This window comes from Syngnathus acus, chromosome 2 (genome assembly GCF_901709675.1).
Source record: "Syngnathus acus chromosome 2, fSynAcu1.2, whole genome shotgun sequence".
Classification (NCBI taxonomy): domain Eukaryota; kingdom Metazoa; phylum Chordata; class Actinopteri; order Syngnathiformes; family Syngnathidae; genus Syngnathus; species Syngnathus acus.
The window spans coordinates 10,159,804-10,175,195 of NC_051088.1; the positions used below are offsets into that span (position 1 = coordinate 10,159,804).

Below are 15,392 nucleotides of genomic sequence, written 5' to 3' on the forward strand. Positions count from 1 at the left end.
CACGAGCAAGAGGAGTATAAGCAAGCTCGCATACATTTTTATCACAAGCTTTGCGATTGCATCCACAGGCACATATGAAATTGGAAATATAGTTAAGTATTGTTGTAAAACTGAATAGATGTGTACTAGTTATACTGTATTTTTACGATTTGGCGGTGCTCGATGGGCAGCTGTGTCAAAAGCCAAGAAATGAATGAACATGGAGTTTGGCCGCATGTGTGAGCTAGTCAGATAACAGTGACATCAAGCAGTTTAAGGTCGAGTGTTTTGTTCCCAGTCATTAAATTACCTCGCCATTATCTGTTTGTAACCTACAGTACATGTTTCGTTACTTGGGGAGGTCATCTCTCCAATAAAAACGGATTCAATACATATTTCGATGTCTCGATGCAGTATGATTCAAAGATGGATGATTTTAAAGTAGAAAGATTTGATTCAAATTGGTTTAGTAGGATTTTGATTCTATTCAAGATGGTATGACTTAGTCCAAAAGGTTATGATGTAATGAGTTTCTTCTTGACAGTTAAAAAAATAAATGAGTACACTGCACTTTCACTTGGAAAATTATTGAGATGAATCATCTTTTATAGGGTTATATAGCTTTGAAGAAAAGGCCACACAGACTGAACTGTACCACAGCAAACCAAATCATAATTCCACTGCATTGAACGGAATCGAATCAGTCCACGTTAAAATAAAGCATCCTTAAATCATATTGCACCCTAAGTAATCACACATATTGAATCATCGAGATGCACACCCCTGATATATATTGTAAATACTGCTTTTGTCTCCTGCACTGTTTACATACTTTATCACTGCTGCACTTTGTACTTTATAATTATCTTATTTCATATTTTTATATAGAATGTCACTTTTTTTAACCAGCCGAAATACCACTACATTGTTGAAAGCCGTATGCAACGAAATTTCGTTTTGTACACACCTAGTGTTGACAAAATGACAATAAAGTTCTGTCTAAGTCTAAGTCTAAGTCTATTGTATTCCATTTGGTTCGATTCCATGCGCACGTATTTTCTAAATCCAGACTGATTTTCAAATTGGTTTACATTACACCTCTTTTAGTTACCATTTTAGTTACTATAGTGGCAGTATAAGTAAACAAGAGGCTTGTTCCAGTTTTATCTTTGAGTATCTAGCGTGGGCGGCTGGTACACCGGTACTTGTGGGTCAACAAGTGGCGGGCGACCTCTGATGAGATCGGCGGCCTTCTCTGCTATCATGATGGTTGGCGCGTTTAGGTTGCCACTAACAATGCTCGGCATGATGGACGCGTCGACCACACGGAGGCCCTCAACACCAAGCACACGCGTCTGGGAGTCCACCACCGCCATCGGGTCGGAGGGCGCGCCCATTTTGCACGTGCACGACGGGTGATACGCACTGTCAGCCTTGTGCCGCACAAAGGCATCGATGTTGGCGTCTGACTGGATCTGGGGACCGGGCTGAACTTCCGGCCCCCGGAACGGGTCAAAGGCTTTTTGGGCAAAGATCTCTCGGGAGAGTTTGACGCATTCTCTGAACTCCAAAACATCGACGTCTGAGAGAAGACAATGGTGGCGATGAGGGTCAAATATAGAATCAGTGTCGGTTTCTTATGGTACCTAAGTGATGAGAAACGTACCGGTGGAAAGATAGTTGGGCTGCAGAATTGGGTGGTCCTGAGGGTTAGCACTCTTCAACTTCATCCAGCCAACACTCGTGCTTCTCATTGGTCCCACGTGAACCTATGACATTACTATATGTCATCAATAAAGTACAGGATCCCAAAATGTTTCGGTCTGGGGAGCCCCTACGGGAAATACGTGTCATTATATTAATGAAAATTAAACATAATATGTGTGAGGTTGCAATTGCAATAATATGTCCAAATACTGTGCATATTTTTTGTTTCGCTAATCTGTATGTTGGATTCATTCAGGTGTGGGGCACAGACAGTTGTGTCCTCAAAGTGGTGGAAGGAATTTATCATTTTATGATGGATGCACAGTCAGCTTCTCTGGAAGTTTCTGGGAAACTATTGCTGTTTCTGTTTTTCAGAGAGCAGCCGTTGTTTTACTTCTGAATGACACGTGAGTTTGAGTGCTCTCTTTCAGTACGGGTGAATGTTATCTGGCCCATCATCCACCCACGCTTCAATCTACAAGAACATAAACGTACTTTCCATCCCTCCCCCTCAAAGCCAAAATAGACAGTATCCACAGCACACCAACCTGATAAGCTTCTATCTTTGAAGCAACCCGCCCATGGTCAATGACTTGAGAAGGCAAGAAGTGAAATTGAATGTCAGGATGTGGGACTTGTGGCCGACTGCGAATGAAACCTCCGCTCTCCAGGTGTGCCGTTGCTCCGTAGCCTTGGTGACAAATGACAATAAGAGAGGGAAAACAATGTGCTCACTGTCACTGCCAGATTTGGAACTCTCCTTTATGAGTACTTATGATCGGGACCGATATAGTACGATAAAAGTAACGTAATAAATGTAAGAAGTTAAACACTTTCAAATTCTATCAAAGGAAAATATTGCCCCAAACAGTGCAATAAAGATAAAAAAAACTTTGGACGGTAAGTGTAAAATTAGTTTTTATGCAACATTGCTCGAGTTGCTTGAAAACAATCAAATGCGGTTTCAGTTTTGAATCATTTACTATATGATGAATTATAAAATTATATTTTGCATCACTGTTGAAATTTGTACTGTACACTCATTTGTTGAATGGGTACAATATCAAGAAAGAAAATGACCCATTCAACAAAGTACTTGCAATCTTTGACCCGTGTATGACTAATCTAATTGTATAATTCTGCACGTGAGAGTGTTACCAGTGAAAATAGAGAGCCATTCCAGGCCAATTTTGACCATGTGGAAAGGTTTCTGGGCTTTGTACAGCGTGATGGGCTGAGTGCATTTCTGCTGGACGTATAACTCCAAATGATCCTGCAGGTTGCTGCCCACACCTGAGAAAACATTCTCAACATCAAGATCTCCTCTTGACCAAGCTTATCTAGTCTTGTGAAATGTACCTGGTAAGTGTTGTACCACAGGGATGCCATGTTGCTTGAGGTCATCGGCATTTCCCAAACCGGACAACATGAGAAGGTGCGGTGTGTTGATGGCGCCGCCGCTCAGGATCACCTCTTTATCTGCGAAGACCTGACAACAACTGATTTGTGAGTTTGTAAATTGATAAAAGTTTTTTGCATCTACAGTGAATTTGAAAGTACTCACAGGGGTGTGTTTTCAGACCTTATTAAATATTGATTCAATTAATTTCACATGTATCAATTCAACTTTCTATCTGTGTAACCTGTTTAGTCTCCCCTTTCTGTAGATATTCCACGCCCACAGCTCGGTGGCCATCAAACAGGATCTTGGTGGTCAAGCAGCGCACCTCTGTCTTTAGATTGGGTCGATCCAGGACCGGTCTCAGGTAGGCACTGGCTGTGCTCCACCTCTTCCCTGAAAAATATTAAAAATGTAAAACAGAAGTATGATTTGATATTAAGGCATGGAAAAAGTTACATCTATTTGGTGTTGGGCACATCTAAATGACTGTTCTAAACACATCGGTGTGGTCGTCGCAGATGATGAATCCAATGCAATGCTAATAGACCTTCAAGTTGTGGTAGTTCTGTGGCTCCTTTACCTTTAAAAATTGTCATGTCCATCCAACCCAAGCCTTCTTGTTGGTATCCATTCATGTCTTCAGTGAAGGGGTAGCCTGCCTGCTGCCCTGCCTCAATAAAAGCCTTGTGAAGAGGATGGTTAGTCTTCCCTCTGGACACGTGTAGTGGGCCACTATCTCCGCGATACCTGCAAAGTGGGAATACAGTGGAGTGTTTACAAATCTGAGTCGAATCCATCTTTGACTGCAATTACATTTTACCAAGAAAGACGAAGACACCCAACGCTTGCATAATTGTTACTGATCAGTACTACTGAAATAGTGCTATATGACTGCATCATTTGTACATTTATTGATGAGCAAATGTTTTTGTCGCAGACCTGTCGCCGCCTAGTTCATGACACTGCGCCTTCTTGAAGTAAGGCAGGCAGTGGTCGTAATCCCAGCCCTCGGCTCCTTCTCTCTGCCACCGGTTGTAGTCTTCAGCGTGCCCACGGATGTACACCATAGCGTTGAGCGAAGACGAGCCGCCCCAGACTCGCCCCCTTGGCCAGTACATGACCCTGTTGTCCATGTGGGCCTGAGGCAAAGTGTGGTAATACCAGTTGTACCTGTGGGAGGAAGAAAGGTGCCAGTGTCACCAGTGTTTAGATGGTGGGAAATATTCATACGTTTTTGCCACCCTCGTTGTGTGCTAAAGTGCGAAATACATTGATACCCATGTTCAATGATTTGGTTTGCAGGTGACAGTGAGTCATATCATGCTGAGATAACACATTATTTAGGTCCTCTGAGGTTATCACCAGCCAGACTCTACTGGAAACACAAGCTGGCTCGAGATTCATGACCACACTGTTGTTAGCCGTACAATTTGGATTAAATGTGATTACTGACTCTCATACTTGTCATCACAAAGGTTATAGGTCAGCGCAGCCGGCATGTGGATCTTCCATGACAACCGTACGCTGCCGAACAGCAAGTCTTTTGGCCCGGCTTCCAGCAGCAAGGCTGACTCCTGGGCATCCTCCGTGAGGCGGTTGGCGAGAACGCAGCCTGCCGACCCCGCCCCGATGATGATATAACTGTATGATTTCTGATGGGCTGCAGACACTGAAGACGATGACGCTAGAGTTCGGTGAGGGTTTGTGGTACTGACACATCCGTAACGGTGCGAGACGGCGCCAGGGAGACGAATCCTCGGGACAAACTGACGATCAGGAACATGGGTAAAAAAGCTCCTGCTGTATGCTGAACATCTCCCACTCATAATTCGTCTCGCTCCAGCTAGGCCAAGAACGACCACCGACAACATCCTGCTTCTGGGTGTGATCTTTTCATACAGTGGTCAGCTGTTGGCGGAAACCAGAGCAAACATTAGAGCAGCGATTTTTGAGAGTGGTGCACCGCTATTTGTACTCCGGCTCCCTCTAGTGGTATGAAATAGAATCACTCAATGAAAGGTTAAAACTTAACGTAACCTTTGAAGAGACCCAAATGTTTTTTGGAGATACATTTGGTTAGTTAGTTATCATTTAGTTATATTTAGTTGTAAAAACTTTTAATTAAATATTTTAGGGTTTTTTATTGTCTTATATTTAAATGCAGTTTCACATTGGCTGCAGTGATATTAAATGGTAATAGAACCACATTTTTGATTTAACACTGGGAATACCTTGCTATACTCATTGTCATGGTGGAATTTTAGAGTTAAGTATTTTTGATGGTGTACTTGTTTTAAAGTTTGACAATCATTACATTAAAGTACACATTTAGTCAGACCTCAAATGAAATTGCAAGGTTTAGAGAAAAGGTTTAGAGAAAATAACCATATGAGCAAAATTTGGCATGGCTAGTTCTTGTGATACAATATCAATGCCTCAGTGTCAAATTTCTTTTATTATAATCCAGGATGTCTCATGGTTCCTGGTAGTAGCACTTCTCAAGAAACTATATAAGAGACCCGACAAGCAATACATATTATAAAGTCAATCTCGTGCAAAAATAAAACGACTGCCCGGAAGCCAGAGTATCTGGCCAAAACTACTCAAGCATGAAAATAAAGAACACGCATGTGATTCAAAAGTAAAATTGCTCAACTGTCAGTCAGATGTGCTCACCACTAGTTCATGCCATGCTGCCCAATTTGACACTTAGATGCAGTAATTTGTGTTAAACTAAGCCGTTATTGCATTTTATGTGACCCTTTTAAGATGCTGACCGAGATGGTCACTTATTAATTTCACAGGTAACAAATGTTTAACTTGGTCTGCTCTTGTTTGGATCTGAACAGGATTTAATAATGTCCTTTGCTGTACTAGTGTTCAAGCAAGAGCTACAACAGCCCCTCTTAATGTATAAGTGGTGGGTAAAAGATATTCTCAAGTGCAGACGGTGGCACATGTGGGCCATGTATCATATAACCAGTTTACAATTTCAAATTCAATTCGGCCATCAGCCTGAAATGTCAAGTTACTCTATTTGTGAACTGACATGTTGGAAACAAAAAAACAAACAAAAAGGGAAAGGGGAAAATAAATTTCAGTATTGCAGTACTGGAGTTTTTAAAACAAAAGTCTACACATCGAATCCAATTTCGCAACATTTGGCTTATCAGTGTCTGGGTCCACTAGTGTGTTTCTTCTTGGCTGACCCACTTAGCACTACAGAAATATACGTTAAAATAAATAAAACACATCATGCATTCTAAATCATGTAAATGAGGCATTACACATTGATTCTCCAAAGTTGTTGATTTTAGTTTGACAGAAATCAAAGGTGATCCAGTGGACCACCAGGAACGCCTCAGTTGCACATGTTTATGGACGTCATATAAAATCACGTCAGTGTCATGCATGCAAAACAGACGGCAATTAAATGCAAGAAGTTGCAGAAATAAATAGCCACCTTACCGTTTGAGTGGCGAGTGGAGCACAGCACAAGTCAGAGCGGCTCGAGTGGGCGGAGCCTGGACGGAACCAGCGGACTCCGCATGCATAAATACAAACACGGAGAGCAGAGTACATTTCACGTTCACATCTCAATTCCACAGTTAAAGTCATGAGAAGGCTAAAACATTTGGTCTGCTTGCATCTTGTGGCTCTGGTGACGTCACACGATATTGTAAGTTGCCTTGCTTTATGAATAGCTCCATGACATGTCAAAATAATGAGAAATGTTGTGCTATGTCCTTCCAGAACGTCAAGTGTCATGAAAATGATGGTACGTATGTTCTATGTTTCTTATTTGAATACCGAGGACAGAGGTGGCAAAAGTACCCACACTCTGTACTTTAGTAGAAGTACAGCTATTTAAAAAAAACAAAAAACATTTGAATGATCACCATTTTACTGTCAAACCCATTTTGATCATTTGGGATGATTTGTAAAATAAAAAACTTCCTTCCTTATGTATTACTCTCTTTTACATGTGAAATATATTAATAGCGTTGCTAAGATTTTTTTCCCTGCTTATGACACCTGTTTACATGGGCACTTGTTGCTAGACAGTTATTAAGTATCACATCTGTTTAAATGACAAAAGAGCATCTGAGTCATAGTGGGGTTACATGGCAAAGCAAGTACTGTTGTTTAAAATAGTAATAATAATAACTAAAAAAAAGTTCTGAGTTGTCTTAATTTTGTGATTGATTTAATCACTGTTCTGTATGTGACGTAAAATGTAGAATGGCAATGTCTCCTTGTCTATATAGTGTGATAGATATTGTTGAATGCATAAAGAAGAATGGTCTCTTTCTCCAGATTTCCCTCCCTCAAGTGAGAACAGTCCGTCTCTGCTGGCAGACTTGAAGGTTGAGCCGGTAAAAGTGTCAGGAATAGACATGATAAACATAAGTTGGGCAATTAACATTGATGGTAAGGCTCGTTAAGTTCCTTTGTATTTAAAAATATTCCCAATGATGTTTGAAATCACTTGTTGCATGGTATGAAGACTAGAGACCATGTTTTGTCAAAGTTAAATTTCAATCTACACAGAGGCGTAGCCAGGAATTTTTCCAGTAGGGGCGCACGCCCACAGGAAAAAAAATCGAACATCACCCACGCCGTTCGCTGATCGCTAAAACAACATCCGGGTCCGAGAGGCAAACGGTGAATGGATAACATCGCGCACATAGAATAGCGCAAGCACATTCGCGCAAGACCGAAAGAAAAAAACGGCATGAAAATGAAGAATCGAAAAAGCTCGATTTTTTTCAACCGGGGCGCAGGGAGTCCTAACCGGGGCGCCGCCCCGGCTCGCCCCGGCTTGGCTACGCCTCTGAATCTACAATAGCTTACAATTCATCCATGCTATGTGAAATTGAGTTGACTTTTACTCCAATCTCTTGAAATCAGATGTATCAGTCATTTCTTGTCTCTGTGTAGCTAGCGTAAAATACCTGATTGGCACGCGCATTAGCGGAACGGAAGTCCACCTGTGTGAATACTTTCCACCTTTTGCCGAGTCTAACCTCACTGGGATACATCAGGTATTATAACAGAGATGGATCCACTGATTGTATTTCTGTTTCCACAATGTCAATGTCTCTCCTACGCTGAATTTAAAAGTAATGAGAGGAGCCATCTTATCCCCATTGGCTGGGAATTAGATGGAGTGTGTTCACTCCCACAACAGCGCAAACGTCCCTTCACGAAATTACCAAAAGAAAGAAAACTCCACCCATGCGCACAGTTAGACGGCTGCGCTTGCCTTGCGCTGGGCATGAAAATAAGCACTTTGTATAAGAAATGTGGAAGTTCCAAAAATTATTTTTACAGTATGATTGTATTTTCTGTCTGTCCCATTTAGAAATGGTTTCATTACTTAGTGAGTGAAAGCTATGGCTCTTTGATCCTAGTGGCCAACCTTCCATTGCCACCGCTGGGAAGTGGCCTTTCTTATAAGTTTGCAAAAATCATCACTACTCAAGCTACACCGAGTAAGTACACTTTAGTAGAAATTCCTCAATCCATGATGATACTGTTACATTTAGTAGACCAATCATGACTGCAAATGTTGAACTGATGACAAAAGAAAAAAAAGAAAAGAGGGTGGTCCTGGTGTGGAGGGAATTAAATCGTTATATTTTAAAATGTCCCTGAGTGTTATTGCACTCCATGTAATGCGATACTTGGCAAATTGTCATTTACGAGAGATGGACGTCAATTGGTACAATTCAGTTTGATGTTCCAGATGATTTGTTGTTACTTGGAATTTGATTATGTTAGATAATTTTGGCTTTGGAAGCTTTTACATGCAGTTACATATTAATAACCATGACAAGCTAGCCGCACTGTAATAAAATGGAAACGCAATCCCACTGAATGAAAAAGAATTGAATCATTCTCCTGTACTGTTGTGTGCTGTTCTTGAAGCTCAGGCCAAAGTATCAAGATGGTGCAATAAACAGTTTGAGTTTCTAATTGTGGCAGGGCCTTTCATTGATGCAACTGGGTCAAGATATTGGAATAAACATTTTGGCTTTGTCCTGTATTTTTTTTCCAGGTCTCGCACCAAATCCAACAAGTTTTCCTACAGGTAAGGAATCGTAAAACCATATTTACATAATGATAATAGTAATCATGAACTAATGTAAAATCCATTTCTCTCCAGCGGATGTTACTGATATCGCCACAGGTATGACATAAAAACAAGTAATAGCGGAAAATAAAACAGCATACACATCAATATGTATTGCAACTTCAGTTTATACGATAATTAATTTTGTAACTATTTTTGCACATAATGACTACATCAAAATGATTTTACATTTGTTCATTAATGCAGATCCTAAAAACAACTTCACTAGCATTTTGGTGAATGTTTATCTGGGATTGGCTGTTTTGATGATCCTAACTTCTGGATACATTATCTGTAAGTTTAAAATCTCAAGACATAAATAGGAATGTTGTAATCTAGACCACTACTAGACACCAACACACTGAATACTTCACAACCTATTTACGTATTTCTTACAGATAAAAGGTGTGGGACTGACTTGGCCATATCAGTGGGGTTTAAAAGTTTACCAACTTCAGTGGAAGTTCCCATCCATGTGCTCTTGGTGTATCCCCCTGAGAATGGAGCCTTCCAGAAGGCTGTGATGGCCCTGGCAGAATTCCTGCAGAACCATGCAGGCTGCAGCGTTGTGATCGATGCATGGCAGCAGAGCAGAATTGCACGTGATGGTCCCATGCGTTGGCTGGCTGACCAAGTCAAAGCTGCACAGCGTGTCCTCATCGTGTGCCCGTCGGTAAGATGTCAAATTCATGTCGGTAGTGAATGCAGTATTCGGTGATGCAAATGAACACTTGTGTCCAAACAAAATTTGCGTCTACTGTGCCATTCTGTATTATACTTTACACCCACCTCCATTTTTCTACTGACCAAAGGCACATATTTAAAATTAGAAAAAAATCAAAGCACACAACTAAGCCAAAATGTCTGGCCTCCATGAAGTGGACTTTGCAAATTTTCCCTGTTCTTGTGCAGGTTTTCTTGCAGAGTTAAACCAATATATTTGTTTACTGCATTATGCATTTTGCCGTCATTGATCCATGATGTCAACTATGGGGCTTTCATTGCAGTCAAGCCACCCTACCTCCACTCCCATATCCACCACCATGGGGGGAATCGCCATACCGGCTGCAGCGCACGACCTTTACCCTCTGATCCTCAACATGGTCGCAAGTCGCGCTAAGAGTGCTGATGAGCTCGCTAAGTTCTGGGTGCTGCAGCTAGGTGATCACCAAGAGAAGAGGCCATGTAACCTGGCTCCAGAACTGAGAGCATGCAAGCTTTTTTGTTTACTGAAAGATCTGGACAAACTGTGCCGCAGTCTGCACACTCAAAGACAAGATGGCAAAAAGAGATTGACTCTATTCTTGAGACCTGGGCTAATTGATAATAGGTATGACAGTATGGTGAAGTTAAAAGACTCTGTTGAAAAAATAAGGGGATGTTTATTGATTTCGAAAGAGGCACTGCCGGACAATTCTTTTTAAAATACAATTTTAAATTTCGTTGTACGTGTGACAATGACAAATAAAGATCTATCTATCTAAAAAAAATAAAAATAAAAAATTCTGTGATCATCACTGTTTGAATATTTAGCTTGGACTAATATTAATAATCCACATAGTTGAACCTATGGAATTATAAAAAAATAAAAATTATATATATTTTTTCAAGTACAGAAGATTCCATTCATGTTTTACGTATGGTTGCACCTATTTATTCTGAACAGCATTTTTTTGGGTAGATTCCTGCATCTGTTTGACTACAAGTATTAAACATAAATAATAAATTAATAAGACATGACATGCCAGAACGTATATTTTAGGAGGAACTATGCGAATCAACTGGATAAGACAGCAGTGTACTGTGTTATGCACAAAATATAAATATGCTTTCATGTTTTTGTTATTGTTTTCTAAATTTAAATTTAAATAATTTAAATTACAAACTTAAATTATTTAAATTTAAGTTTGAGTTTTGTCAAAGTTAAATTGTAAGTTTGTTCGAAACGGTGTTCTTTTTCCGGTGGGAGGAACTCGTTTTGTGCCACGTGACCAAACACGGAAGTAATGTCTTGCCTCGTACGGATGCGCTGAAGTCTTAAAAGGAATTTCGATAGAAGGAATTTTTGTTTGCTATTTGAAACATTTTGGGAAAGTTAATCGATCGATTTGGACTGGGAACATGACCCAAGCAGAGAAAGAGCAAGACAATGGAAAGGAAAAAGAAAAAGAGCGCGACAAAGAGAAGGAGAGGGAGCAAAGAGGAGTGAAAAGACCCATTGCTCCACCGACCATCCCCGAGCCCCTCCAGGAGGTGAGCTGGCGAGTCCCATTTTCATAGTTAGTTTTTGATGAATCAATTAATCAAATTGTTCCACCTCAATTTTTTCTTCTACAGCAAATACAGAGCAACTTTGTAATCGTCATCCATCCTGGATCGAGGACGCTGCGTATTGGGCGAGCGACGGACAACCTTCCGCTCACGATTCCACACATGATAGCACGTCGCCACAAACAAAGTGGCCAGTCCCGATACGAAGATGCCTGGCTGCTCAGGGACGGTCTAAATGTGCGTAAGAGATGTAGCCTGTAATGACTTGATTTATCATTGTCATTGACCTCACTGCATCCTTCCACATGTTCTGTCCCAGAAACCTGAGAGTAATGAACAGAGACAAAATGGGCTTAAAATGGTTGACCAGGCCATTTGGTCAAAGAAGATGTCCAATGGAGTGAGGAGGACACCAGTGTCTGCTGAGCAGGTGTGTGTGTCTAGAACTAGATCTGCACCGGGAAACCCAACTATAAGACCACCATCTAAAACTACTATTGCACTACATTATGGTGCTTGACAAATCAGTTTAATACTTTGTGAACTCACTTGCAGAGGTCTAGTGACACATCCTGACACAAGTTTTCTCTCCATATTCAGGCAAGAGCATATAACTGTCAGATCCGTCCAGCCGTGCTAGACAGCAACTCTCGGGTGAAATGGACCAACACATCTCACCACCCGCCTTATTTGATAGGAGAGGAGGTAAGTGCAAGAGTCTGCATGAGAATGAAGAAGTTTGACGGCAGCTCACTGTCTCTGCCTCTTCCCGCCATCACAACGCAGGCCGTGTATGTGAAACCAACAGACTCTTATGACATCCACTGGCCCGTAGTTCGAGGTCAGCTCAACGTGCACGCTGGCCCTGGAGGCTCACTAACTGCTGTCCTGGCTGACCTTGAGACCATCTGGAGTCATGTTATTCAGAAGAACTTGGAGATCCCGCTCAAAGACCTAAAGGTGGGAAACATCAGAAGTTGAATTTACGTTTTTTTTTGTTTTACATGCTGTGTAGACAAACGTCTTGCGATGCAAGTCTTATATGGATGATTAATCAAACCTCTGTTAGGAATGCAGAGTTTGAGACGAATTGCCCTTGAGCTTGTTTACCAACCTCAAATCAGCCCCAGGGCTGCTTGGGAAACCTCAACTTTTCACACATTGTTATTGAAGAAAAAAAATCTATGATAATGTCTTAACTTCACAAAATAATGTTCAATGACCGTTGACAGTATTACAGATGCATCCTTTTGGTTCCCGACATCTACAACAGGCAGCATGCCAAGGAACTGGTCTCCATGCTCCTGCTTAATATGGGCTTCTCAGGTATTCCGCTTGCAATACCTTCAGGTCAGCCTCCGACAGTCGTCTTATTTTTCTTTTGCCGATATGTGTCTGTATGTGTACAGCAATCATAGTGCACCAGGAGTCAGTGTGTGCGACATTTGGCAGTGGGTTGAGCAGCGCTTGTGTCGTAGACGTTGGAGACCAGAAGACCAGTCTCTGCTGTGTAGAGGACGGAGTTTCCCATCGGAACTCCAGGTGAGGATATTGAGAAAGGTTGGGAAGCACAACTGCAGGAGCTAGAAAATAAAAATCATGAAATAATATTCAAGTTATCTAAATAATTTACAAAAATACTGGCATACCTAGAAAAAAGAAAAGGAATGGAGTGAGATTCTTCAACGTGACCTTATTATTATTTTTTTCATTCATACTTAATAATGGGTAACACGTTTTGGTTTGCAATTTTGTCATCTATAATTTCTAGATCATTCATACTCTCTATTATAACCTTCACAGGTTGTCTTTGGCGTATGGTGGTGCAGATGTGACCCGCATTTTATTCTGGCTCCTGCAGAGGGCAGGATTTCCCTACAGAGACTGTCAGTTGTCCAACAGGTTGGACTGTCAGCTACTACAACATATAAAGGAGACACTCTGCCATTTGGACCAGGTGTGTGAGCCAAATATTACAGAATTTTAGGTGTTTGTCTTTTAAATTGAGTACCGTCACTGTCCAATGGTGTCATTGGCTTTATAATAATATGCGAGTTACATTTAATGCACTGGTTTTTAAGAAGTACAATGTAGGTCGCCATTGTTGTGTATGTCACAATGTCTAGCTTCTTGTATGCAAACCAATTAAAAATATTTTCCCCGGTTCCGTTAAGGACATATCTGGACTTCGAGATCATGAATTCCAAACCCGTTTCCCAGATGCCCCAGCTTTTCTCTTCCAGGTTCGCTTAGGCGATGAAAAATTACAGGTACTCAAATCATAACAACTCCATTTTGTGTTTGCTCCCACATGACCTTATTACTCATTCCCTTGCATAAAATAGGCGCCCATGGGACTGTTCTACCCCAGCACGTTTGGTATCGTCGGTCAGAAGATGACATCGCTACAGTTTCGTTCTCAAGGTGACTCAGAAGACCCTCATGATGAACTTTATTTATTGGCCACGCACAGCAAACAAGACCAGGTAAAAAAAAAATGCTGTATATTGTTCTGTACTGGAAATGCACACATCATTTCTGCTGTTCCTCATCCTTTTTTTCTTATCTTTCTCCAACAGTCTTCCAAGAATGCTTCGGACCGCAAGGTGCTCTCAAGACAAGGCGGCGCTTTGGATGGCGACGCGAGTGGTCAAGGAGGCATTGGTGAGTTGTCAGAACTGCCCAGGAGCAGCGGCGGCAGTGGAGGAATGCAGGCTGAGACGGATATTGGAGCCGCCCAGGGAGAGTGCCTGATGGGAGTCGGGGAGGCGGAGGAGGCCCTCTCCACACATCTCTCCAGGAAGACTGCAATCATGAACCAGTTTGAGGGCAAAGCTCTCGGCCTGGATAAAGCCATATTGCACAGCATCGACTGTTGTGGTAATAAAAACACGCAAAGAAGAAAGCATTCATTGAAGAAAGTTTGTCGAAGTAAAGTGCTGTCTTGTCGTTTGAAAGCCTCGGACGAGACCAAGCGAAAGATGTACAGCTCCATCCTGGTGGTGGGTGGAGGGCTCATGTTTCATGGCGCTCAGGAGTTCCTACTTCACCGCATCATCAACAAGATGCCACCGTCCTTCAGAAGGCTTGTGGACAATGTGGAAGTGATCACAAGGCCAAAAGTAAGTGGCACATTAGTCCTAATTTTCTTCTCTCCGTGTGTTTATTTTGCTTCCTCAATTTCATTTGATTTTATGCAGGGATTTTGTCTGATAATGAGTAATATGCAAGTACAAGCTTATTGGTTTAACTTAAAGAATGTAGAAATTTCCATGTGGTGAAAAGATATCCACTGCTCTCCTACTGCACTGTTTGTTGACATGCAGGATATGGACCCTAGACTGATATCATGGAAGGGGGGAGCTGTGCTGGCTTGTCTGGACACAACACAAGAAATGTGGATCCACCAGAGAGAGTGGCAGCGGTTTGGTGTTCGAATGTTACGTGAGCGGGCTGCTTTTGTCTGGTGAAAGTCATCGAAACAGACTGGTGAAAATCTAAGGACATGACCCAAAAATATTTCAGACAAAATTGAAGTAAGTACTGTTGTACATTATCAGTCAGGCGTTCGGACTACTTATCAAGTGCCCCTTTTTGAATCGTGGGGTGAAATGATAACTGGAACACTAACTATACATCATTTAATTGACATTGGAAAACAAATAGAGGTCTTGCTTTGATATTGATGAAGGGTCTTTGAATTTTGAGTTGGATGCACTTTTGTGCCGAAAACTCCTACAAAGCTTCATAGGTGTCACTAACCTTATTGAGATCTACTTTCATGTCGCCATGAAGTCACCACTCAAGTTTGTCACCTCGTGACTGCAACATTCTTTTTCTAACTGCATAGTGTAATTCTCAAATAAACTAGAATAAAAATATGGCAATACTGTATTA

The 15,392-nt window shown here is 41.4% G+C and overlaps 3 protein-coding genes across 3 annotated transcripts; 2 read left to right on the plus strand and 1 right to left on the minus strand.

Annotated features, from left to right (window-relative positions):
- Positions 1-1,010: 1,010 nt before the first annotated feature.
- Positions 1,011-6,668, minus strand: chdh (choline dehydrogenase). The gene is made up of 10 exons (XM_037245870.1): positions 6,557-6,668; positions 4,550-4,996; positions 4,028-4,258; positions 3,669-3,835; positions 3,330-3,481; positions 3,046-3,175; positions 2,845-2,979; positions 2,235-2,377; positions 1,646-1,748; positions 1,011-1,561 (listed from the first exon to the last, which is right to left on the minus strand). Exons 2-10 carry the CDS (start codon positions 4,957-4,959, stop codon positions 1,143-1,145), a joined length of 1,890 nt encoding a protein of 629 aa, XP_037101765.1. The 5' UTR covers positions 4,960-4,996; positions 6,557-6,668; the 3' UTR covers positions 1,011-1,142.
- LOC119119473 lies at positions 6,654-10,810 on the plus strand. The gene is made up of 11 exons (XM_037245873.1): positions 6,654-6,767; positions 6,842-6,866; positions 7,406-7,519; positions 8,030-8,133; positions 8,454-8,583; positions 9,150-9,182; positions 9,258-9,281; positions 9,432-9,518; positions 9,623-9,897; positions 10,232-10,637; positions 10,727-10,810. The coding sequence occupies exons 1-11, from the start codon at positions 6,705-6,707 to the stop codon at positions 10,747-10,749; spliced, it is 1,284 nt and encodes a 427-aa protein (XP_037101768.1). The 5' UTR covers positions 6,654-6,704; the 3' UTR covers positions 10,750-10,810.
- A 388-nt stretch (positions 10,811-11,198) lies between these two features.
- On the plus strand, positions 11,199-15,389 carry actr8 (actin related protein 8). The gene is made up of 13 exons (XM_037245869.1): positions 11,199-11,477; positions 11,562-11,732; positions 11,815-11,925; positions 12,096-12,200; positions 12,282-12,455; positions 12,728-12,821; positions 12,905-13,037; positions 13,299-13,452; positions 13,670-13,765; positions 13,841-13,981; positions 14,075-14,375; positions 14,454-14,617; positions 14,822-15,389. The coding sequence occupies exons 1-13, from the start codon at positions 11,346-11,348 to the stop codon at positions 14,963-14,965; spliced, it is 1,920 nt and encodes a 639-aa protein (XP_037101764.1). The 5' UTR covers positions 11,199-11,345; the 3' UTR covers positions 14,966-15,389.
- The last annotated feature ends 3 nt before the right edge of the window (positions 15,390-15,392 follow it).